Source organism: Panthera leo, chromosome B4, assembly GCF_018350215.1.
Source record: "Panthera leo isolate Ple1 chromosome B4, P.leo_Ple1_pat1.1, whole genome shotgun sequence".
Classification (NCBI taxonomy): Eukaryota; Metazoa; Chordata; class Mammalia; order Carnivora; family Felidae; genus Panthera; species Panthera leo.
This window is the reverse complement of record NC_056685.1, coordinates 19,202,201-19,226,644: the sequence shown is the minus strand read 5'-3', so window position 1 is coordinate 19,226,644 and position 24,444 is coordinate 19,202,201. Positions and strand designations below refer to the sequence as shown.

General features: G+C 42.2%; 1 protein-coding gene across 1 annotated transcript in view; it reads left to right on the top strand.

Annotated features, from left to right (window-relative positions):
- Positions 1-14,235, top strand: part of LOC122223937 (LIM zinc-binding domain-containing Nebulette-like) — a 200,513-nt gene extending 186,278 nt beyond the window's left edge. The window contains exons 4-7 of the mRNA XM_042945057.1: positions 4,341-4,448; positions 6,218-6,293; positions 8,197-8,288; positions 14,022-14,235. Coding sequence (XP_042800991.1) covers positions 4,341-4,448; positions 6,218-6,293; positions 8,197-8,285 — 273 coding nt within the window. The 3' untranslated portion in view covers positions 8,286-8,288; positions 14,022-14,235. The remainder of the gene's footprint in view (positions 1-4,340; positions 4,449-6,217; positions 6,294-8,196; positions 8,289-14,021) is intronic.
- The last annotated feature ends 10,209 nt before the right edge of the window (positions 14,236-24,444 follow it).

The following is a 24,444-nucleotide window of genomic DNA, read 5'->3' as shown; positions in this document are numbered from 1 at the left end:
GTGTTTCCTGGAGACCTACTGATGGCCTGTCCTTGCTTGATGCTTTCGTATGTTAACTTTAACCCTCCAGACATTGTGTAGCATATTGCTTTTTTTTTTTCTTTTTCCGTTTTATAGCTGAAGATCAGGAGTGTTAGAAAAATTGAACAAACTAAGATCACAGGACAGAATTAAGGTTTAAATTCAGGTCTTTTGAGTCTTAATTTAGGGTTCTAATCTGTAGTACAGGAAGATTATCACGTGTGTGCTTATGTGTATATGTGCACATACATGTAAACATAGCATGGCAATATTATGTTGCCTTCAGTGTTTGAAATGCATTTTTTTAAGTTTATTTTTTTGAGAGGGGGAGGGGCAGAGAGAGAGAGAGAATCCTAAGCAGGATCCCCACTGTCGGCACAGAGCCTGATGGAGGGATTGATCCCACGAACCTTGAGATTTTAAAAAAGAAATTTTTTTTTAATGTTTATTTATTTTTGAGAGAGAGACAGAGTGCGAGTGGGGGAGCGTCAGAGAGAGAAGGAGACACAGAATCGGAAGCAAGCTCCAGGCTCCGAGCTGTCGGCACAGAGCCTGATGCGGGGCTTGAACTCACAAACCGCGAGATCATGACCTGAGCTGAAGTCAGATGCTCAACCAGCTGAGCCACCCAGGCACCCCCAAACCTTGAGATCTTGAGCCAGATGCTTAACAAGCTGAGCTGCCCAGACACCCCTTGAAATACAATTTTAAGTTTCTTCTGAAGAAAAATATGTCAAATCAAGTTCCCTGTTGTGTATATTTCTTACCTTTGACTTTGAGAATGCTTCTTCAGGGGCAGGTAGAGAGGCTTTGTCACTACTGGGGGGTGGCCGGGTCATGATGGGCAGCTTCAGTTTTTACAGCCTACTGATCTAGACCGTGGAGAAAGAGCACCCTTTCCCAAGGGTTCTTCCCAGGGTCCCGGATCCGGGACTCATGGGCCTGTGCTGGGCCCCTCTGTCTTTATCCCTCTTCTTTCTGTTTCTCTTCTCTCTTCCTTCTTTTTCTTAATCTTAATGGGCCAAGTGCTCTGCTAGTTTCTGGGATTAGGAAGATCTGCAAGACTTTGCCCTTGTCACTATGTTCCTGTGCTCTAGAGTGGGGCACTATGACCCCACCTTAAGTGTAGTTCAGGGTGGGAACTGCTCTAATAGGCAGGTGTAGAGCTGTGGGGCCCCAGACTGGGGGGAGGCCCGTCCTGCTCACAGAGGAGCATCACTGGCACTGAGCTTTGATGAATAAATGGATTATGCTTCCCATGGGCTCAGGGTAGGGAGGAAGAGGGAACATTCTGTCAGTGACAGAGAACCCCCGGTAGTCTTACAAGAATACTCTTCATACAGTTCTTACAAGATTTGCACAGCATGTGGTGTTGACTGTTGGCAAAGACAGATTGTCACCCAGCACCTGCACAGATGGGTTCAGAACTCATTTCCACCTGTGTGATCACCGAGTGACATAGCTAAGGTGCTACATAGGGGTCTGATCATTGGCTCAGGTCCCACACGCACACAAAAAAATCAGTTTCTGTTCTAGAATGACTTGAGTAACATTTGTAAATGTAGACTAATGGCTAATTCTTAATATATTTTGTTCGTTAGCTTATTCCTGAACAGCTGTTCTTTTTAATGTTTCATGACAAATACCGTGTCATCCTTTCACGTCAAGCAAAACCAATATAATGATGGCCATGCTAAGAATTTGCACAGGACCTTATTCTTCCTAAAGTTCTTTCCTGTGTTCTATTTCTGTCTCTACAGATCTGTTAGTTAAGAAATTGCTAGAATCTCTAATCAGAGATGAGGAGACTGACTCAGAGAAGCTAGAAGACGTGCGAGGTGGTTGAGAAGTGCAGGGATGGATGAGCGTTCCAGGCTCTTGGCCGCTAAAGCAACGCTTTTCCGAGATCGAACCCATTGTTTTTGTAAATGATGAAACCTGGCATCGCAAATAGGAAGGACCAGAGCATAGAGGTCACAGAGGAGAAACTCACATGTTCATATTTACTGGGAACCTTGTTGTACGTGCGTATCCGTTTTAGGCAGGGTGAGAGTGGGTTGTGTCAATCAGAATTCTTTTGATTGTAAAAGAAGAGACAGATCAGCTCACTTAACGGATAAACCTGGTGGCTGACCAAGACTTCCTCTAGGTCTCTTGCTCTGCTTGCCTCTGTATTGGCTTCGTCACTACTGGGGGGGGTGGCCGGGTCATGATGGGCAGCTTCAGTTTTTACAGCCTACTGAACTAGACCGTGGAGAAACAGCACCCCTTCCTCAAGGGTTCCTCCCAGGGTCCCAGATCTGGGACTCACGGGCCTGTGCTGGATTACGGGTCCAGTACGGGTCAAGCTCTGGGCTCAAGGGTGCAGCATTCTCGTTGGCAGGATGGGGTCATGTTGTGAGGGCAAAGGGGACACGTGAGATAGAAGCGAAGAATCCTCCTCCCTCTGTCCTCTGATCTCTTTTTAAATCCACTTGTCTCTCAGAATCAGACTATGCGTGGCTGGCAGATCATGAGTTAGAACATTGAAAATTAGACCTAAGGGGAGAGAGAGAGGACGTAAGTGAATGGGAGACAAGAGAAGAGGTGACTGTGGCTGCCGGGGTCCCTGTATGCGGTAAAGGTGTCCTGGGTGGGTGGCATGTGTGTTGGGACTGACAGTATATGGGGCTGGCTGTGGATCATACCGCGAAGAAGGATTAAACATCTTCTAAAACCCTGCAGACCAGTTACGGAGGTGATCGTGTGCTTCTCAAAGCTAGTCCCTTAATGAGACAAGCCCGAGTCAGGTGATTCTTGTGTGTCTTGTGGATGTGGGAAGGACTGTTCAATTGTGATCAACTCTATGAATCTGGAATTTAATGAGTTGTCTTTTCAGTTCTTTCTTTGGAAATCACCATTAAAAAAAAAAAAAAAAAACAAAAACCCTTAAACTAATCCCAAAAAGAATATGTGCCTTCCCTGAAACTCGTGTTAGGGGTGTCCGAATCTGGCTTACGGATTTTTCTTCTCACTTCTTCATGGCTGTCACTGTTATAACCTTGTCATCTTTCCTACTTTTATTATTTTATGACTCTATGCGCTGTGTTTCCTTCAAACAAAGCTGAATGGCTTCCCTGCGTAGACATACAACAATGAGAACGTACGGGACTATGTATCTTCTCACGTGCTGGGGGTTTGAGGGTGAGAAGACTAATCCCATTCAGCATTTTCCATGAAAGAAAAACCACGTGGCGTATTTGACCTTTTATTTATGGAAATAGTAAGAGTAAGGGTTGTAGTACTTTCACAAATTTAGATGAAAATACGGAGAGAAAATTAGATCTTCTTAAGCTACGGGTGATGAGAGTGTCTAAATCTTTCTATTTGTTGACATTTGGGAAGTTTTGTTTTTTTTTTTTCCAAGCTTTTCTGGGAAAAGGAAATTTTTCGGTAGCCTCAAGGACAGTAATGCCTGAGAGAACTGAATATTTAAACGCAGACGTGACTCAACAAAAACAGTCATTCTATACTCAACTAAGAGAACTTTTCAAATTTCTACAGAAAGTTGCCCTTACAGAATCATGTTTTTATTAGCACCCTCAACGTTAGCTATTAATTGAAGTGTTGATTTAAGCCCAGTGATGATGAATGTAAAACGGGGGTTGTGTGGGACATCAAAAATGCGTTTCCATATTACTTGATGTTTATATTTTAGAGAAATAAGAATAAAGTGATAGAACCATTTCGGTCACTAACAAGCAGAATGAATATTTAACGGGTGTGACAGTTGTCGTCATTATGCTAATAATAGGAGATGGGGCTCTAGTAAGATTAAGCATTAGCTATTCCGGTCCCTCGAGGAAACTGTAAAATTCAGCTTCGCTGCGTTGTAATTAGAAAAGAAGTGTATTTAAATACCGAAAAAAAAAAAATCCTAGGTACCTCAGCAGAGTATGCCGGGGGCATGTGCTTGGAGCCTTTTAATCTCTAGGTGTGGCCTGTTTTATAAATATTTCCATAACATTTATATACTTGACATTTGGTAATATCGCGTTGTATAATCGTATCCATATGCTTTGCCTTACAAAATAGAATGAGACCACCGGAGCTCAGAGTGGTTTAGTGACTTGCCTAGGGTCACGCAGTCGGCGCAATTGATAGGATACAGACCAGGCAGCTGGGCCCCGCTTTGCGGCCCTCTCCCTCTGCCACCTGCCGTCCGGAGGCACTGCTTCCGATTGTAGCAGCTTCTCGGGCCCTGGCCTTCCCTGAGTGGGATCTGTGGTTCCTCTGTTGACTTTTCGTTTCCTTTCTTTCATTCCCCTCCCTTCTGTTAGGTCAAGTACAAAAGAGATTTTGAAGAAAGCAAAGGGAGGGGGTTCAGCATCGTCACGGACACTCCTGAACTCCAGAGGCTGAAGAGGACTCAGGAGCAAATCAGTAACGTAGGTGACTGTTCGGTGCCTCGATCGCCCTAACTCGCGTGTCTGGATGAGAGAATGAGGTTGGGACTTGGAGGTGTCCTTGTCGCTACCGTGGGCAAGCGGTTCTCAAGGTGCTCATAAGATATGCCAGGCTCAACTGGGGAACTCCTTCCGTTTGATTTCATCACGGTTACCTAGAGCCTCACACTTTAATAGCAACGACTATATTTCTGAATACATATTTAACTTATTTCATTAAAGCGACTTGCGAAATGCGTTTACTAGAGAGATCAACTTGATGACAAGAATTGTGTATTTAGAAATATAGTCATCGCTATTAAAAGAGTTGTTATAATTTAGCATCTTACGCCATTTTTAATGGTTCTCCGCTTTTGCGTTTTCCAAAACAGGACTTTTATAGGTAAAATTATACACCTGACAGTTTTGGTTTTGGCTGTGGCTAATCAGACAAAAAATATATACACATAAGGCTAAGTATCTTGAATAATCTTATTTTGCTAATCGTGTGTATGTAAGCTTTCGCACTTTAAACTAGAAATTTGTTGAAATGATGTATTCCATCGAATTTCTGAAACAAACACTTACGTATGACGTTGCCGTGGATTTGAAAGCTGTATCTCGTTAAGTAATATATTTTTCCTGACAAAGAAAATTGAGGAGAGCATCAGTTCCCAGCACATTAGGGACCAAAAGTGTTAATTCCGTACTACGTGAAGGCGGATAAATAGCTTATCTTCATTTTCATAATTCACGCCTGTGATTATGTTTCTTCCAAAGTTTTATACGAAGTTTGTCAAAATGTATTTTTTTTTCAGAAAAAAAAAAAATCAGTTCAGTGTTAGGTATCCAAGAGGACATACGTATGAAAATCGACAACTATGTACATGATACAGAAGTATGCACAACTCTGCAAGATTCATGCTGTGTTTCATGAGAAGTGTATCTTGTGTATTACTTCACCGAACTTTGTGTGTTATAAACGATGTTTATAGATGTTATAAACAATGGAGCCTTAATTTCCAGGAAGTGTTTAATTAGCAGATGGTTTAAACTCGCTGACATTTGGCCGTCATCATTATATATAACAATTTGGAGATAAAATTGTAGTATACAATTTGAGAAAGAATTTTATTTGTGAAAAAAAACCACAACGATGTGATGTTTTGAAAAAACTTCTTTAGGGAATAACAGGAGGTGGAGGGAACACTTTGTTTTGCCATATTCCCTAAGGTTTATTCATTATTTGCTCTTTAAATGGACATTTTAGGTTTGTAAGAACTTTTTTTTTCCTTTGAAGGTAAAAGGGATGCATTTTAAAGATTCACGTCTTTTGTCCCCTCGTTTTTCTCCCCCGTCCTGACAACCCACCAGTCATGTGTTACGGCCCTCATCTTTCTTCCTCTTCATTCTTTCTTTAAATTAAAAAGTGATTTTTGTTTTTCAAAATGTGAGTTAGGGATACGGCACTGGCAGTTACACAGAATGACGTTTCTTTCTTTGGATTATTTTTGGGGAACTTGAGAAACAAAACAAAACAAAACCCAAAATAATGCCACACAAAACAAAGTTATATCGTAAGTGCACAAACTGTCACAGAAATATATTTCAAAAAGAACTAAACATTTCTACTCTAAGACATCCATGGGACAGCTACCGTAAGGATTGCAGTCAGTCGAAAGGTAAGCCCTTTAATTTATATTCAAATTAAGTCAATATTCGTATTTAATAAGAAAAGAACTGATCATTTCACCAACCTTTATCATTAGCAGGAATATACATTTTATTCAACGCGTGGAGCTGTTTGCAGATCCATTCTTAATTACGCAAAAACCCCTTATAACACAGGTACGTATAGGTACGTATGAATCTGTATGTATCATATACATGGCAGTATATACAAATACCATTTGGATTAAGCCTGTGATGTAGACAACACTGATTTTTAAAAGCATATAATTGAGACGACACCTAAATTTATTTTATTTTATTTTATTTTATTTTATTTTATTTTATTTTATTTTATTTTATTCGCGATTGTCTTATGTTAGCCCCTTACCAGTGTTCCAAGGAGTTTTGGTTCTTAAGCCATGGTGAGGCATAGTCATGTTTGAATAGCAGTAAAGAATATAGATATCATAATATTACCATTAGGGATTTATTCCTGAAGAAAGGAAACTGTTAAATATTCTGAGGTCTCGTGAATTTTTTATTCATTAACAAGGCTGCAACTTTATGAACTTTTTCCGTGACCTCACAGGGTTTTCCACATTACTCAAAGATCTTTTTTTTCTTTTTTTTTTTTCTCTAAGAAACTTGGGCTAATATGGAAGGTGGCACTTTGGTTAGCCCAATTTTCCACATTACTTTCAGATAAACCCAAATACCGAAACATGTGCGCCAAATCCAGACAGATATTTTTGACAGTGGCCTGGACTGTGTCTGTTTGGAGAGGGAAGGGGGTGAGAAAATGTCCAGACTGGTCTCCACCAGAATTTGCCTGCTGGGGGTGCTCGGATGAGCAGACTCATTCTGAAAATTATAAGCCATATGACATTCAAGCTACAAGTTTAATACAGGCTGATGTAGGTGGGTTATTAAGTCGAGGTCTTTGTAATCTTTATTTTTCCGTTTGCTTCATTTTCTTATTTGTGTTTACTTTTACTTACTAGTTTGCCTTATTTTTATCTTTGAATATTGTATGGGTCTTTCTAAGCTGCCTTTAATCCCTTTCAGAGTAAAGAAAGTAGGAAGACATAAAACTGAATTTAATGACACCTCTTAGGTGTTTTGGGCAATGTGTTGTGGATGAATGGGCATTTTTGATTGCTTGTGTCTGTATTGGTGTTATGAAACTTTCTCAGCCACTCTGATTCATTTGTGCAGGATTTGAAATCATTTGGAAATACCCACTCAGTCTGCATCTGTTACTGAGATGTGGGATAGAACACAACCCATAAATTTGAAATTGTGTGTAATGAAAGGGGTGAACGTGGGTTTAGCCTTGACTTCTTTTTTTTGGGGGGGGTTCTGTAATGACAGCATATCGAATCTGGGAGATTTATGAAATGCTGCAATTTAAAATTCCTCTCTTATATCACCGACTTAGTATAGCTGCAGAAAGAATAAGAAAAGAGGCCAGGTTTCAGAATTTACTGAATGGTTGGAAAGAAACAGAATGGTTTCTGAAACAACAACAACAACAAAATCCCAGAAAATTCCAGAAAATGCCTAATTGTGTCCTCCCACGACCCACCAAAGTCCGGGGTAGAAATTCAGAAAGGGCAGACATGACCTGGTAGAGCTCCACATTTTCTTTACTTCTTGATATTTTAGGGAAATGTTCTTAAAAGACAACGTACAGTCTTGTATCAAAGAATACTGTGCCTTTGGCCATTTTCAAAAACCGTTTTTCCTGTTGTCCTCAGACCTCCAGCTCGTGTGGGTAATTGGAAAGGTGGTTTCTGACGCGGGTGGTTATCACCTTCAGGTTTGTAAGCAGTGCATTCAGGATACCTGCAGTTGGGCAGAGAATCACTGCCGACATCTAAGGGACTAGGTCGGGCCTTGAGAAGATTATTGATGTGTTTCATTCTGCCTGCTTATGCACTCATTTAAACTGCGCTTTTAATTAGCTGAGACAGTCCATAGATAAATTGTGAAACGAAACGGTAAAGTCCAACCCCAAGAGACTTTTAAAATCTTTGTGCTATGGATAAAATCTAGATGTTTATTTTCTAATTTACTTTAGGTAATGGAGAAATATATGGGGGGGAAGGGGAACCCCCCCCCCACCCCCCGCCAAAACCAGATGACAGGATCCTGTATTTTGCGGACTGACTGGTAAGTCTGCCATTAGGTGATTTGTCAAGATTTGTGTCTGTCCTTGACTCACAAAGGAAATAATTTGTGTGTGTGTGTGTGTGCGTGCAGTGGGCCTGTGTGTGTTGGCTTCAGTGGGCATCTTTAAAACACCCTTTCCTTAGGTCACTGGCCCATAGACAACACAGGCAATAATATTTTCACCCGCTCTATATTCCTTCCCTTCCCCCATCAGAATCTATCGGTTTGGTTATCTTTCCCGTTTCCCAAATACCCCTTCTTACTACCATTTTCAACGTAGCGTAGCCATTCATAAAATGTTCACTTGCTTCACAAGAAAAGCTAAGATTGAAGCCTTTTTATAAAAAAACGTTACAGAGCAAAGAGTCTCTTCTCTAATTTGATATTGAAATGTAATTATTTTTAGCTTTTTTGATACAGCTACATAATTTTTCATTGACTTCTTAGAATGCAAAATAAATTATGTGTCCATTAATAAGCTCACATGGATGCTGATGATTTAGTTCCCTGAGATTTTGTGAGTTAGCTTCAAAAATATTAGATTATTGGAGGCAAACATGGCCTAATAATTGAATAGCAGTGTCTATGGGCTATTAAAATATTTGATTCAAAGTTAGGTTGAGTGTAAGGGTGAGCAGGAGGGTAGGGATGATTATCTAGGGATCTGGTCTCTGTTTGTAATTTAAATAAATCATTTTGACAGAGACTGACTGTGGCCATGTTCAGGCTGCTGACGGTGTGAAATTGAGTTGTATGGTGGACAGAAGACAAGCAGTCAAGAGAAATCCCCAAAGGCAAAATTTGTTATGTAATTGGGTCAACTCATGCATGAGAAATGCATGCTAATTGTAAACTGGTGGCGAAATTACAGTGTAAGAGGCAATTAGGTCTTCTATGAACCCGAACAACTGATACAGAAGGATTTCTCTTTCTTTTTACATTCAGCAAACATAAAAAAGTTTCTTTTTTTAAAGGCGAGGAAGGTAAAAATCAGAAAGACATTCAGTGTTGACAGAGAGTATTTGTTAATTTTGTTCCTTACACAAGAAGCATAACTGTTGTATATGCCATGGAACATTTATCTGAAAGCTTCTGATTTTGAGTGGTAAAGTCTAATACATTAAGTAGTTGGAGAGGAGAATCATACGGTTTTTTTGATACAACTCATAACCAGGTTGATTAATGTAGATGAAATAACAGAGATCGTTATTAGGTCAGTAGCTTAGATTTAAGCCCTTGGAGGCTAGTATTTTCACAGAGTGAATTTATATGTCACTGTAATGGGCTGTACCTTACCTCCAACTTGTCTCAACTGGTAACTCCCATGTATTCCTGAGTAATAGTGGGTAAGTAGCATTATCTTTAAAGCAAAGATCCAATATGTCAGAGAAGGTGATAGGGCATTAACATGTATTTTCCTTATAATACCGAACACATGTATGAATGCTTTATTTGTTTCGAAACACTTTGACATACCCAGTCTAATTAGATTCTCTGCACAACCTCTCCTCAGGGAAAGTATTTCTATAAGGAACAGTTAGACTTTCATAACAAAAATGTACGGAAAATCACCTCTCGGTCCTTTCTCGTGTCCAAATCCGTGGTTTCCCTTACACCTGGTTTTGCTTTATTTTTCCACCTAGGGCAGAACTTCAAAGGTTGATCTCTTCTTTTTATCCTCCGGTTTTTAGCCACAGCCACTTAAAGAAACAAATACATCCCAGACCAGTAATTACTTGTGCATGGCAAGTACAAGGGTTGTGGCTGTAAAATGGCATTGTCTAAACGGGAGGTGGGGGAGGGCCCCCAGAGTAAAAGAATTAACACATATGACTTTTTTTTTTTTTTTTTTGGAAACAGAGATTAACGATCCCGCAAACAATTTCTGAAGATCCTTCTTTAGTGAAATTCCTTTCCCTCATTCTTTTCTTTTCTCTTCCCCTGTGTTCAGGCCCCTTAGCCTGCCTGAGTTACTGCGGGACCTCCTAATTGGCCTTCTCTCCTTCCAGGCTCCTTCTGCAGCTTTTCCATTGTATCTTGAACACTGGCACCAGATGAGTCTTTCTAAAATATCTCTTTCATCAAGACCCTAATTATGATTCACTAAGAACTTCCCTGGGAGCTCCACTCTGCGTAGGACAAAGTCTAATCTCCGAAGCTCTTTCATTCTGACTCTCAGGGCCCTCCACGATCGGCTCCTAAATTACTTTTCCCCGTATCTTTCACTGCCTGTCAACACGGTTCTTCCGTTTCTTTTAGGCCCGACTAAGTTAGTCTGTCCTGGGCTTTTGCATGAGTCACTCCTCTCGTTTGGCACAATTTCACGGTGTCTGTAAATGATCCTGGACCCACACTCAGACCCCAGCTACAGCGATCTTTCTCCTCTCCCAATCACGACAGTGCTTTGCTCGATGGCACCATTAGCCGCACCGCTCATTTCACACATCACGTTCCACAGTTTGGTCTGAAGGAGCATTTTCACTGGTTATGTGTTTTACTTCTCTAGCTTCAGGAAGATGAAGACCATCCACGTCTTCTTCAATTTATTTTTTTCCTCTCTAAGAATGCATATCATGGTGCTTTGTACTTCACCTTTCTGGTCACATCCTTGGCCCTCCCTGCCCTCGCTTGGTTGTGGGAAGAAGTCTCTAAACTGCTCCTGCCTGCCACAAGACTGCCTCTTCTCCCTCCCGAGCTGCTCTCTTTGTGGTTTCTTGCAAGTTCCTAAAATGCACATCTGATCACGTCACTTTCTACCTTAAAATCTATCTCTTGCTCCCTATTGCCTTTGGGATGAAATGCGAATACTGTAGCAGGGAATATGAGACTGTCTCTGGTTTATTGCCAGATGAGATCTCCAGCCTGGGGGTCCCTCTTGAACCCTCAGCCCTATGCACTTCCCACTTCCATCTGGAAGGTTCTTTGTACCCTTTCCATATCCCTTCTACGCCCAGAGCCTACCTCTTCTTCCCTGGCCTTCCTCTTTCTCTTGGCATCCTGGCAGTCTCGTTCTGGAACCGCACGCTGAGTTATCTTCCTCCTGAACTGAACTCTGTGAAGGTTCAGGCTTCTTCTCTGCCACCCCAGGGCCGAACACGGAGCCACGTTTGATAAGTGGATGCATTAACTTCTTGGCCCAACGTACCTTCTTCTCAAGGCTTCTCACTATGCCCGAGGCTGTCGGCTCCCCGATGGCCTAACCAGGACTGTTTCTGTAAACACACCCATTTTGATACTTTGACCAGCGAATCCCCTCCAGTCTTGTGTGAATTTCATCCTACAGCGGAGATTATTACAAGCCGTTCTGATAGCTCTAGATCTATCTTAATCAAAGCATCTCTTTTAAGGTCTGTGCAGATACACATCAATTTCCTTCCTTAAAACTCCCAGATCTTTCCTTCATTCCGTCATTCTGTAGCACGATGAAGTTGCCTAATAAATACTCACTTAGGAAATGACCGAATTTTTTTTTTTTAACGTTTATTTATTTTTGAGAGAGAGAGGGTGTGCATGAGGGAGGGGCAGAGAGAGAGAGGGAGACAGAGAGTCTGATTGCAGGTTCCATGCTGTCAGCGCAGAGCCTGATGGGGGGAGCTGTGAGATCATTACCTGAGCCAAAGTTAGACATTTAACTAACTGAGCCACCCGGGTGCCCCATGACTGAATTCTTTTAAGGGTATTATTTCCTCAAGTTTTTTTTTTTTCTTTTTCAGAAGAGTCTGCCTTACCATCCACTTCTCAGTCTAAGCAAATCAAATCTTTCCTAGATAGATATGCACCACAGTAGGGTAGGGAACCAGCGCATCCTTTCAACACAAAATTGCTAATGCCTGGAATAGTGCTTGACAACGTAGCAGGTGCTCAGGAAATGTATGTTGAGTACACGAATGAAGTGATAATATTTAAAATATTGACAAATTTGCACGTTCTTTCTCTTGAAACCTCTCTATGCAAGGGAGTTTGTAGCTTTTGTTTTTTCTTCAGAGTTTATTTATTTATCTTGAGAGTGTGTGCGAGCAGGGGAGGAGCAGAGAGAGAGAGAGAGAGAGAGAGAGAGAGAGGGAGAGAGAATCCCAAGCGGGCTCCATGGTGTCAGCACAGAGCCTGACAAGGGGCTGGAACTCACAAACTGTGAGATGATGACCTGGGCCGAAATCAAGAGTCGGATGCCTGACCGACTGTGCCATCCAGGTGCCCCCCAGAGAGTTCTTAGCTTTGAAAGTTGCTTCAAATTTGTTGTTTGTTTTGTGCTGCTTCGAAACACCCATTTTTTTTCACTTTCTCCTATTTTTACTTAAACACTCAGTGATTTCTATAGTTTTCATCGAAAGTTTACAGCAGTATTTTCTCAGTAAAGCAGGAACATTTGCTTTCTAATGTGGCATTTAAAAATTTCACTGTATTAGGGGCGCCTGGGTGGCTCAGTCGGTTAAACGTCTGACTTCAGCTCAGGTCATGATCTAGTGGTTGATGAGTTCGAGCCCCACATTGGGCTCTGTGCTGACAGCTCAGAGCCTGGAGCTGCTTTGGGTTCTTTGTCTCCCTCTCTGTCTATACCTCCCCCACTCATTCTCTCTCTCTCTCTCTCTGTCTTAAAAATAAACATTGAAAAAAAAAAAGAATTCAGAATATCAGTGTATTAGAAATCCAATGACCACCCTGTTTTAAAATGTCAGGCAATTTACTTTTATCTTATCCTATCTTATCTTATCTTATGTTATCTTATCTCATCTTATCTTATCGTGTCTAAATATCTGATAAATGGGACTTGCATTAGACTGTCCAGGCTGCCATAACAAAATATCACAGGCTGTGTGGCTTAAATCACAGAAATTTATTTTCTCACAGTTCCAGAGGCAGGAAGTCTAGGATCAAGGGCCAGCAGGATTGACTTCTGGTGACAGCTCTTGTCTTGGCTGGGAGAGCACACTTTCTTACTGTGTCCTCATATGGCCTTTTCCTACATGTATGTGTATAAGAGAAAGAGGTCTCTGGTGTCTCTTCCTCTTCTTGGAAGGACACCAGTTGAATTGGATCAGGGCCCCAGCCTTTGACCTCATTTAACCTGAATTACCTTCTTAAAATTTCCATCTCCGAAGACAGTCACACTGGGGCTTAGGGTTTCAAGATACGAGTTTTGGGGGAGGGGACACAATTCAGTCCATAACGGGGACAAATGAGAAGTGATCTGCATACGTCATAGGGACTTTTGAGATAACTAAGTAATACACATTTTGGAATCATAAGCTCCTATCATAAGTCAGCTTCTTTAGCAGAGGTGGATTACAATACCTTGTGTCATCTCGGGAAAACTTCTACATCCGGTTTTTAAATTTTTTTTTTTCTGTTTTAAACTGAACAATTTTAACAACAACAACAAAAAAGAATTTCCTTCTGGGTCCTATTTCCGATCCTTAATTGGCCCTTGCAAGCCTCTTTATTTGTGGTTTTGAGCCACAGTCATTTATAGAAACAAAGATAGCATATAGTAGTAATTACGTTTTCCAGGTCTCAGTGGAATGATGGAGCTCAGAGTGTAGATCTCACATGTCCTGTGCTGGCAGTCTGGCCTGGACAGACGTGAGGGAAAGGAGGGCAGAGGTGTGACAATAGAAAAGAAATATTTCTGTGCCACGGGGAAAGCCGAAGAAAGATGAGCTTTTTAAAAAATGTTGCAATTTCCGGCACACGATACAGATTAAAAACTTACAAAGTATCTGAATTTTCTTCCAGATTTGATTATACCCTTTGGGACATACCTACTGCGAGCACATACTGAACGTTAAAGAAGATCCGGCAGTCTTGCCTATATATTTGTGGAGTCGCCAGATGCGACCGTCATTAATAATTATGCCACATCATTATAACTTTGGTGGATTTTTGCAGGTAGGTTTGAAACCGGTTGTTCTTCCAGCTAATAAGTGTAATAGTCGCAACTTATTAAGAGGTCATGAATCAAAGGAGACATTATAAAGAGATTTAATTAGAAGCCATTGGTAACCCAAGCCAAGTTTATACAATTAAGGGAAATTGCACCACTGGAAGTTAGAGGCAAGAATGTCTTCCTTTTTGTAAGCATATGCAGATAGATATGTTCTCTAATTTGCATTTCATTTTCCTAGAAGAATTATGTCATGGAAATTGCTTTTCTTTATTTTTTGCTCGTACTTTCTACCGTAGGTTCCTTTTCTTTCACGGTCGTCAGGCCTGCTCTGTAGCCTTTCTGTCTTGGGTACAGAATCGCATGCAATGCTGTTTGTAAAAGGATATGTCTACATTTCTCTTTGAAGGGCCGGTTGCTTTTGTGCAGTACCCTTAGGCTTGGTTCCAAGGACAAGAAGCAAGAAGCGATGATCACTTATTTTTTTGTTTGCTTATATTTGCGACGGATTTTTCCTCTTGTGGCTATATTAACTATAACCAAGTCAACTTTTAATTCGTTTGAATTAAGCTTTCGTGTCATGGCCTTCTGCGAACGATGATGAAAATGGCAGAGTTTGTCTGTTTCGGAAAGTATGAAATAGAGTATAGATGCAGAAAAAAGAATGAAAGGAAAAAAACCTTCAAAGAAATCATTCTGGTCTTAACACTTGTTATTGTCGAGAGCGAGAATTGAATTTTCCCAAACAGAGTGATTTCAATGTTCGCTTTTGTTGCGTAATTGTGATGAACCCGTTGAGGGCAAGCAGCATTTCTTGCTCATGCTGGAATCTTCTAGAACACGGTGCTTCAACTGTGATGAATAAGACAAGGGGGAAGTTGCTTTCACGGTTACGCTGCATATGTGTTTGTCCTTTAAACATTTGCTGTGGACCTTACATTCACCGGGCCCCATAGATGGCAGAGAAAGTGAGACACCACCCTGTGTATGCGTTTATACTCTTGTGAGGGTGCCTTCAGTGGCTGGCCAAGGTTTTCACCGCCGCAGGGCAGTCTTAAAAGCTGTAAGGTGAGGAAGGAAGGAAGGAAGGAAGGAAGGAATACGATAAGGTTGGGAGCACCTAGCGCCTACTTGTCAGAGTGTGGAGAGGGAGAGAGACACCATTACTGAAATGCAGACTGAGGCAAGATTGGTGAAAGATTGGCATCATATTTTCAAATATGCATATTTTTGGTATCTACAAGGCCAAAAAAAAATCTCCAAAAGAAATCACTTTGAACACATTAACTGACTCAACAGACATTGTTGAGTGTTTACCATACGCCAGGCACTTTGCCAGGAGGCAGGGGATATAATGAGAAACGAAATAAATTTGACCCCTCACCTCATGGAGCTGGGTGTTCACCCTCTAACGGGCAGACCATGGCTGCCCAGGATGATAAATGCTCGATAGAGGGAAACCCTGTGCTGTTATTAGAGGGGTAGCCAGCCAGGTTTGGGAGATAAAGGAATTGAAAGCTTGCCAACGTTACTTGAAAATAGTCTTTGAAGAATTTTACTAAATCATTCTTTTTTGAATCGTGATTCGTATTGTTTGTTTGTACAGTAGATGCCATCAACTTTGCGTTGAAGTTTGACCCTCTCCTTCCATCTGTTTTCTGTATTCCCTATTTGCCTGTCAGTGGGGGTGTCCAGAAAATATCACGCAAAATTAATCAAGCCATAGATTACACACGAAATGTAAAAAAAGAATGAGCATTTATAGCAGAGTATCGATTAGCTTATTTAAAAAAAATTTTTTAATGTTTATTTGTGAGAGAGAGAAAGAGAGAGAGAAAGAGAGACAGAATGCGAGCAGGGGAAGGGCAGAGAGAGAGGGAGACACAGAATCTGAAACAGGCTCCAGGCTCTGAGCTGTCAGCACAGAGCCCGACACGGGGCTCGAACCCACGGACCGCGAGATCATGACCTGAGCCGAAGTCGGATGCTCAACCGACTGAGCCACCCAGGTACCCCTCGATCAGCTTATTAATGTCACAGTGGCTAAGAAGATTAGTATGTAAATATTTGCATACACTTAAAAACTCAGACACATGTTCTCTCCATCTTGGTTTTCAGTACTCAAGAGGCTGAAAAGTTTTGAAAGTAAAGTGATGACCATTTTTCTTCATCTCTTTTGTACCCTCACCCTCTGTAGGGATAGTTTCGAATCAAAAACTTCTCAGGACTCGGTCCAAAATATTGACAAAACATATTGCATCTTAAAAATGTACACGTACCCGAAAAGAGCCCTACACACACGTGATGCGTATGTTTTGCATACATAGGTCGCGTGTACTGGCGTGTCTGAGTAGGGAGCTCTGCAAAGCTGATGATAAACATTGGTTAGCGCTGTTTGGTTTCCACCTTCGGAGTTGCTGGCCCAATCTGTGCCGACGACGAACGTCTGGGACGTCCCCTCAGTGCTGTGGGGTCTTTTCCTGCCAAATATTGTTCTCTTGCAAGATTAAATAGCTGAATCAGTGTGGCCTGAATCTTGATCCTGCTGAGAATATTAAGACTCCCGCAGGTTGTAATACAGATTAGCTGGTGAGAGCTCTGTTGGAAAAATAAAGTGAGTTTCCCTAAATGAATTTATCAACTGCTGGGAACCTCTTTGTATCCTCTAGCATGAGTGTGTGTGTGCTGGCAGTTAACCATTTATTTCCCTCATTTTCCCCAAAACTTCCTCCTGCCCACGCCTGGGCATCGACTGTAAACTTTTTCATAACTTTATTGCACGTTTCTGTTTTGCCAGATAAGACATTTGGCATGTTAAAATGATTAAGTACTGTGAAGGGTAAGCCATTATTTACTGAAGGAGGAAAGCCATTTTCTCGGGAATTGTGCAGTGAATTTCACATTATTTCTATAACGAAGCAAACCACACCACTGGGTTATTTGGAGTCAGCGGATTGGCATTTTGCATTTTGATCACGGGGTTTACATTATCGGTCAAAAAATGGGGAAATATTTAAGAGGTAGGCGTAAGGGCCAAATTTATTTCCATCACCTCCAAACTCCATTCTATTGTTATTTCTGCTTCTAGGGTTAGAGTATAACCTTTGAAGGTTCTGAATTCCACAGAGATTGTGGGGCTCCCCCTCAAATGAAACAAATAATAGTAATAAAAAAATCAACACCAATACTGCTAAGATCTAGGCCTACGCACCGGTAGGCTGAAAATGAATAGTTGTTCGACTTTCCGATCGCAGGCTTCTGGATAAGTCGGTGGAACTCTCTTCCATTTTGGGGGCGCCCTTCCCTCGCTTGTGTACGAAGCCTGTGCTCAACTGCCTATGAGGCAGTTCAGTGCTCAAGTACTCAGTACACCATCTGCTGCCTCCACTATCCCCCGTTTGTCTCCTGACAGCTCGTGTGCACGCGCGTGTGATTTCCCAGTACCGACGTCTGTGACTGATTTGCTGAGGGCAGAGCATGACACAGTTGTAATACTGTTCACCTTATGGGCACTGTACTGACCTTTGCAGATCGCTCCGTAGGTTATTACTGTGATTATCACTATCAGTATTCTAAATGTGAAATGATTAGTTCAATCATGATTTTTTAAAATGTTTATTTACTTTTGAGAGAGAGAGAGAGAGAGAGAGAGAGAGAGAGAGAGAGAGCGTGAGCACACACCCACGCATGGGTGGGGGAGGGGTGGAGAGCGAGGGAGACAGAGAACCCCAAGCAGGCTCCACGCTGTCAGCACGGACCCCGATGCGGGGCTTGAACTTGCGAACCCTGAGATCGTGACCTGAGCTGAAATCAAGAGTCGGATGCTTAACTGACTGAGCCACCCGGGCGCCCCAGTTAAATTGTTTTTTGGTGGGCATAAATGCACCAAACATGGGGCATAGAAAATGTCCTGAGGGAGGACAGGACAAGAAGGGAGCCGTGTCCGGTTTGGCAGCTTTTAGCGTGCCTTCATAAAACAGCCACTGTTTTGTACTTATCCCATATGAGGGTGTTAGGCTAAGTACTACCTGACCTTAATTTCTGAATACTTTGGAAGTTAGCTTGTAAAAAACTGGGGTCAGCCAGAACTGAGGTCTTCCATCCGTTAATCTGGTTTGCCTTTCTTTTTTGGACGCTTGACGCTTTGAGTCACGTTGGTGGCATTGAAATTTGCAGTCTTTCAGAATTAGACTTTCAAGGTACATTTTAAAAAGTAACTTTTAGGTATTAAACTGTAAATATTATCAGTGGCTTAAAAAAATTCATCCGTTCAGGTGGACAAAATAGTGATGCATTATCCTTAGTAAATGCCAGTGGGATTTCCATGCTTGGGATTTTTCAGTATTAAGACTCTTTCTTTTAAATTGTGAAATGTATCACACATACAAAACAGTCCACAGAAACTTACGTAGAGTGTAAAGGATAGTAATAAAGCAGGCACCCGTGTACCCACCACCCAGCTTAAGAAATAGAAAACTTTCGGGGCGCCTGGGTGGCTCAGTCGGTTAAGCATCCGACTTCAGCTCAGGTCATGATCTCGCGGTCCATGAGTTTGAGCCCCGCGTCAGGCTCTGTGCTGACAGCTCGGAGCCTGGAGCCTGCTTCACATTCTGTGTCTCCCCCTCTCTCGGCCCCTCCCCTGCTCATGCTCTGTCTCTCTCTGTCTCAAAAATAAATAAAAACATTAAAAAAAAAAAAAAGAAATAGAAAACTTTAGAAAATTTTGAAGGTCCCTGTGTTTCCTTGGGTTTATACCTCATCCCCCTGAGTAGCTACCAACAAAAGGGCTACAGCATTTTGAAACACAGATTTTCATTGTGAAATGATGGAAAGATGATATGAAAACCCAGTTCCCATGTATGGAAACAACGTACGGATCTTGGAGAAAATCTGATTGGCTTCTTGGACCACTAAAAGCACACACAGTCAGTGGGGTGCCTGGGTGGCTCAGCTGGTTAAGCATCTGACTTCAGCTCAGGTCATGATCTCATGGTTTGTGGGTTCGAGTCCCGAGTCGGGTTCTAGCCGACACGGAGCCTGCTTTGGATTCTGTGTCTCCCTCTCTCTCTGGCCCTCCCGTGCTCGTGCTCTGTCTCTCTCACTCTCAAAAATAAACATTTAAAAGAAAGATAAAAGAGCCAGGATTTGAGTGCAGATTTTTTCTGACTCTCAAATACAGGATTCTCCCTTTACACCAGAATTTTGGGATCATCCCTTCTATGCGATATCTGGAGCCCTTGTGCTGTAGAGTAAATGTCAAGATAGGAATTTCTTTGTTACTGTTAATGCAGAAGTTGATTTATCCTTAAATGGCATTTTGGAGATCGCATCCTGCTATTAGGACCAAATTTAGAAGTTTCAGATTTTTTAACCCTGGGAACAGAGCTTTATCACCCATGAGTACAGCCTCCCATTGAAATATTGGATCATGACCTGAGCCAAAATTGAGTTGGATGTTCAACTGACTGAGCCACCCAGGCACTCCGAAAAGATTTTGTAAGTAAAGGAATGTCACCGGATTTTTGGGTCACTGTGTGAATGTTGGGAGTGGCTGACGTAGGCTTGTTGTCAGCCTGGCCCTTCTCTGGGTGGGATTTCATTGTAATTGTCTCCATGGGATCTTGGAGCCCCTTATGTCTGGCTGTTGGGCCTTGGGATGATTATGATACCAGTACTTGTAGGGGTCGGCTCTTGGAGAACAGAAGAAGAAGAAAATAATGCGTTCCGGTATCTCTATTTTTAAGCTATGCCAATAAAAACAAGAATGTAAGCAGTTTTATTGCGTGGATTTAGAACCGAATGACGAATGCTGAGCACAGGTGTCTGTATGGTATGTAAATAGGGCAGTTGTGTGTTCACGCCCCAACTGTGACACAAGCCTGGGATGGCTAGTCTCAGACACAATGTCAGGTTGGCAGGTCTGAAAGTGCAAAGGCGTATAAATATGTATGCCTTCAGCATTGCGTGCAAATGCTACATTAGTTCCATACAAATATGGAGAGAAAAATCCCAGTTAACTGAACTGTCTGCAGCGGGAGCAGTGGGGGGTGTTCTGGTCAACTTCTTATTGTGTTTCGATAAAGGTGAAGCCTAAACCTTTGTTGCTTTATGATGGTGTCTCCAAAAGTCAGATGACAAACCAGACTGTAGCTAATGGCACTGCGTCTTGCTCGTTGAACAGGCCAGAGATGACGGACCCTGATCCGCATAGGTCATTATATAGGGCACAGATGGTCGCGGAGGTGACCTCCAGAGTCCGTTTTATCCTCAGGACGCTGTCTGGAAGCAATATTTTCGGAAGTCCATGAGGATGCCTGTTTGAGACCGTTCACCTTTGACTACCTTTGAGTCCTAAAGTCAGGGTGCACAGGAACAAAATCCTAGTAGTTGAATGGTTTTAAATGACTTAGTTTTTTGTTTACAAGGAGTTGAGGACTGGATCCTAGTTACAAGCAAAGGAAATTAGTTTTGGGTTGTAACAAGACACACGAGTAAGAAACAAGAAATAGCTTCCTACGATATGTGGATTACAGGATAAAGCCTTAGGGCTCTTTCAACTTTTAAAATGACCTACTTAAAATTTTTTTAAATGTGTATTCATTTTTGAGAGACAGAGAGAGACAGAGTTGAAGCAGGGGAGGGGCAGAGAGAGAGGGAGATACAGAATCCGAAGCAGGCTCCAGGCTCTGAGCTGTCAGCACAGAGACCGATGTGGGGCTCGTACCCATGAACCGTGAGATCGTGACATGAGCCGAAGTCGAGCGCTCAACTGCCTGAGCCACCCAGGCGCCCCTAAAATGATCTATTTTAGCAGAGCATTATATCTCAATCGTTATGCCTCTTTTCACCTATGTCTCCAATGGGAATGGTAATATTTGATGCTTATTTTAAATTGAGAGGATCAAGGACAGCCTGATGGAAAAGCCCTTTGTGTGACGCAGTAGAAAGCCACCGTTAAGTAAAAATATGAAGTCAAGCTCTGTCTATGAATATAAGTACACGGAGGGGTGATTGGCATCCCTTTTTGGCCTCTTATAATTTTAGGAGAATGTGATTGAGACACACGGGGAAAGCAGTGTCGTCTCGCTTTGTAGACTCTGGGAATCGTGTGTGCCCTGATGCAGGGGAGGGGAGAGCGGGCACCATCACGGGCTGCTCTGCACTGGGCAGGTCCTCTTCAATCCCTCCAGACCACACAGCGAAAGCCAAGTGAGGCTCCCAAAATGTTATATTTTGAAATAGGGATTAATACCAGGCAAAAAGTGCCATGTTTTATGGAAGGTCCAGTTTCCTTCTACCTTAAGGTGTTGTTCTTTTAAAAAGAATTATTTGAGATGAACTGATATTTGTGGCCCCGAAAAAGAGTCAAACTAGCCTTATTCATAAGGTGGGAGAATGTTGAAGTCTGAACACACAGGATTACGAGGTCATTTTGAAGGACAGCATGTGCAATAATTAGAACAGGCAGAAATTAAACCACAATGAACAGTAATCCTGAAGAAAATTAAAACACAGAAAACACTGCATTATTTATTTGGATTCAGTGGGAAGTTGCCAAGGGAGAGGCAGCTGGCTTTCTGCTCTTTGAAATGTTTGTAGACTGGAGGAGAAGCTGTCAATCAGATTTAAGCCCTCACTTAATTCTTGCTCTTAGGCCAGATCTAACTGTACAGTGAAGTAGGGAAGAGACGCGGTTAACTCCGTGACTCAGGACAGAAAAGACGTGAACCATTGTGACAAGTAGATATGAGCTGGGACTCTGCACAGTTTCATTATCACTACCTGCCATTTCCTAGGCTCTGTCCTCAGCAGACCTGTGGGTCCTAGATGCTGATTTTAGAGGCAGACAAGGCCTGGGTTCGAAGGACAGCACCTCCTTTTGTTACCACTGTTGCTCTAGGAAACAGAATACTAAGGGGTTTCTGCCTCATCCATTTCCCTACATCTAAATTTCCACATCTGTAAAATGGAAATAAAAAAATCCACAACTCGTAGGATTATTATAAGAATTGAATATTAGCTTTTATTTGTAGTTCAAACACTTGACTTAGTGCTCAATAAGTGATAGTTTTGTTATTGTCGCGAAATAGATTGGAAATGGAAACAAGGTCGTGGTGCGAAAATGTTTGAGGAGTCACATGGTTTAGTGTCTGCAGAAATAGGAAGAGGATTTCCAGTCTTCCAACTGATGGCCATTTCTAACAATCTATTTTATTTTATTTGGACTTTCCCATAGTAACATTATTTTGATCACTATCAGTCACAGTTTTGTATAAAACATCATCATTGGGGCGTGCCTGGGTGGCTCCATTGGTTGAACGTCCGACTCTTGATTTCGGCTCAGGTCATGCTCTCACGGTTCGTGAGTTCCAGCCCTGTGTCGGGCTCTGTGCTGACAGCGCAGAGCCTGGTTGGGATTCTGTCTCTCCCGCTCTCTCTGCCTCTCTCTCTCTCAAAATAAATAAATAAACTTAAAAAAATGAAAAAAAAAATCATCATTAAAGAGGTTGCAAAATTTTCCTGGGAGCTGATGTCCATTATAGAATTTTCACTGATGAGCACAGAAGTTGATCCTTTTAATGAGAATAAGCATACTCACTTAGTGATTCTCATGTATTCAAGGTGAAAAAAAAAAATTCTCGTTAATGCAACTTGGCACAGCACATATTATTATAAGTTTGCAAATGAATTGTTCCCCAACTTAAGCGCGGGACCCTGTGATCTTCAGACACATCCTTAATGATGTTTTGCTTCCTCACAAACATTATGATAAACATCAAGGTTACTTAAATGTCAGCTTTTAAATAGGATGTGGGAGATGGATGGATGATGGGGGAAGCCTATATGTCTGCTGGAATTCTGTGTTTTCACTTAAAAGGGTAGAAACTAACATTTAAATTCTGTTGCTGCTTCATTAAAGGGCACAGATTCCAGATTCAGTTTTTGATCTGAGGGAGGAGATCTGTCAGTGTCCGTGGCAATTTCCAGGCGATATAGATATTTTAAGGCACATCACTGGGGTGGGTTTGCTCGCTGGGGGTTCCCCAGTTCTGTTATCTGCGTCCTTCCGTGCAGGGCTTACTGGCTTTGATAAAAGAGAAGCCGATAATCATCTACAGCGTTAGTTAATATCAGTATTACTTGTACGCTCGCAGTTGCCATCCGTCATGTTTCGCCCCCTCTTGGAAGATCCAGAATTTCTGTTGTTTTTCATCCAGAAGTGAATTTATTTTGCAACCTTTGTTACGGATTACCAATTTGTGTGTTACACATAATCCACATCTGAGAGAGGATTATAGATGCTTCCTCAGGGCGACTTTTATGGCACTTACCACACTGTGCCAAAGGACTGATTTAATTTCCTTTCTCCCCAGCCAGGTAGACTGTGGTTCCTTGAGCTCAGGGAATGTGGCCAGTAATATTTTTAACCTCAGCACCAGACGTAATGCCTGGCGTGTATTAGCATCCAATAAATGTTTTCGTGAATAAATAGAATCGTGTGGCATTTTGCCTCACCGTTGCACAGACTGGAAGTTTATTCCCAGGTTCACTTCCCCTCAAAACTCTTCATGAGGCCCCGCCCTATTTTGCCACCCTCTCAGTTCTCTTTGCCCCCTGGCAGAGATGCGTTGCGATGTCTCAAAGATCTGTCTGTTAAGAGAATATCCGGTAAGTTGTGTGGTCTGACTTCAGCAATAGATTAATTGGGAGATCACAGGGGCTGCATCTGGAAGTTGTGTACAGCACAACCATCCGTATTGCCCAGGCTGGAATTCAGTCCTGTGACTTGCCTAACTTCAGGGGACCAAGAAGGAAGACAAAAGTGGGTATTGGTGGCCACAGTCAGTCCCCGTCGCATACCTTTTATCAGTAGTCGGTCCTCCTAGACTAGGCAGAAATACAGTAGTGCCCCCTTATCTGTGGGGGATGTATTTCAAGACCCCCAGTAGATGCCTGAACCCCCAGACAACACCGAACCCTACACATACTATGTTTTCTCCCATGCAGACGCACCCGTGATAAAGTTTAATGCATAAATTAGGCACAGTAAGAGGTGGACGACAGCAAATAATATCAAAAGAGAACCGTGATAATGGACGGCGAGACAAGTCATGTGAGTGTGGTCTTCCTCTCCTTCTCTCAAAATCCCTTATGGTACTGTACTCCCCCGCCTTCCCGGGATGGCGTGAAGATGACCAAGTGACGGTGCGAGAGGGTAAAGTGAGGTGAATGACGTAGACACCACGACACAATGTTAGGCAGCTACTGACACCT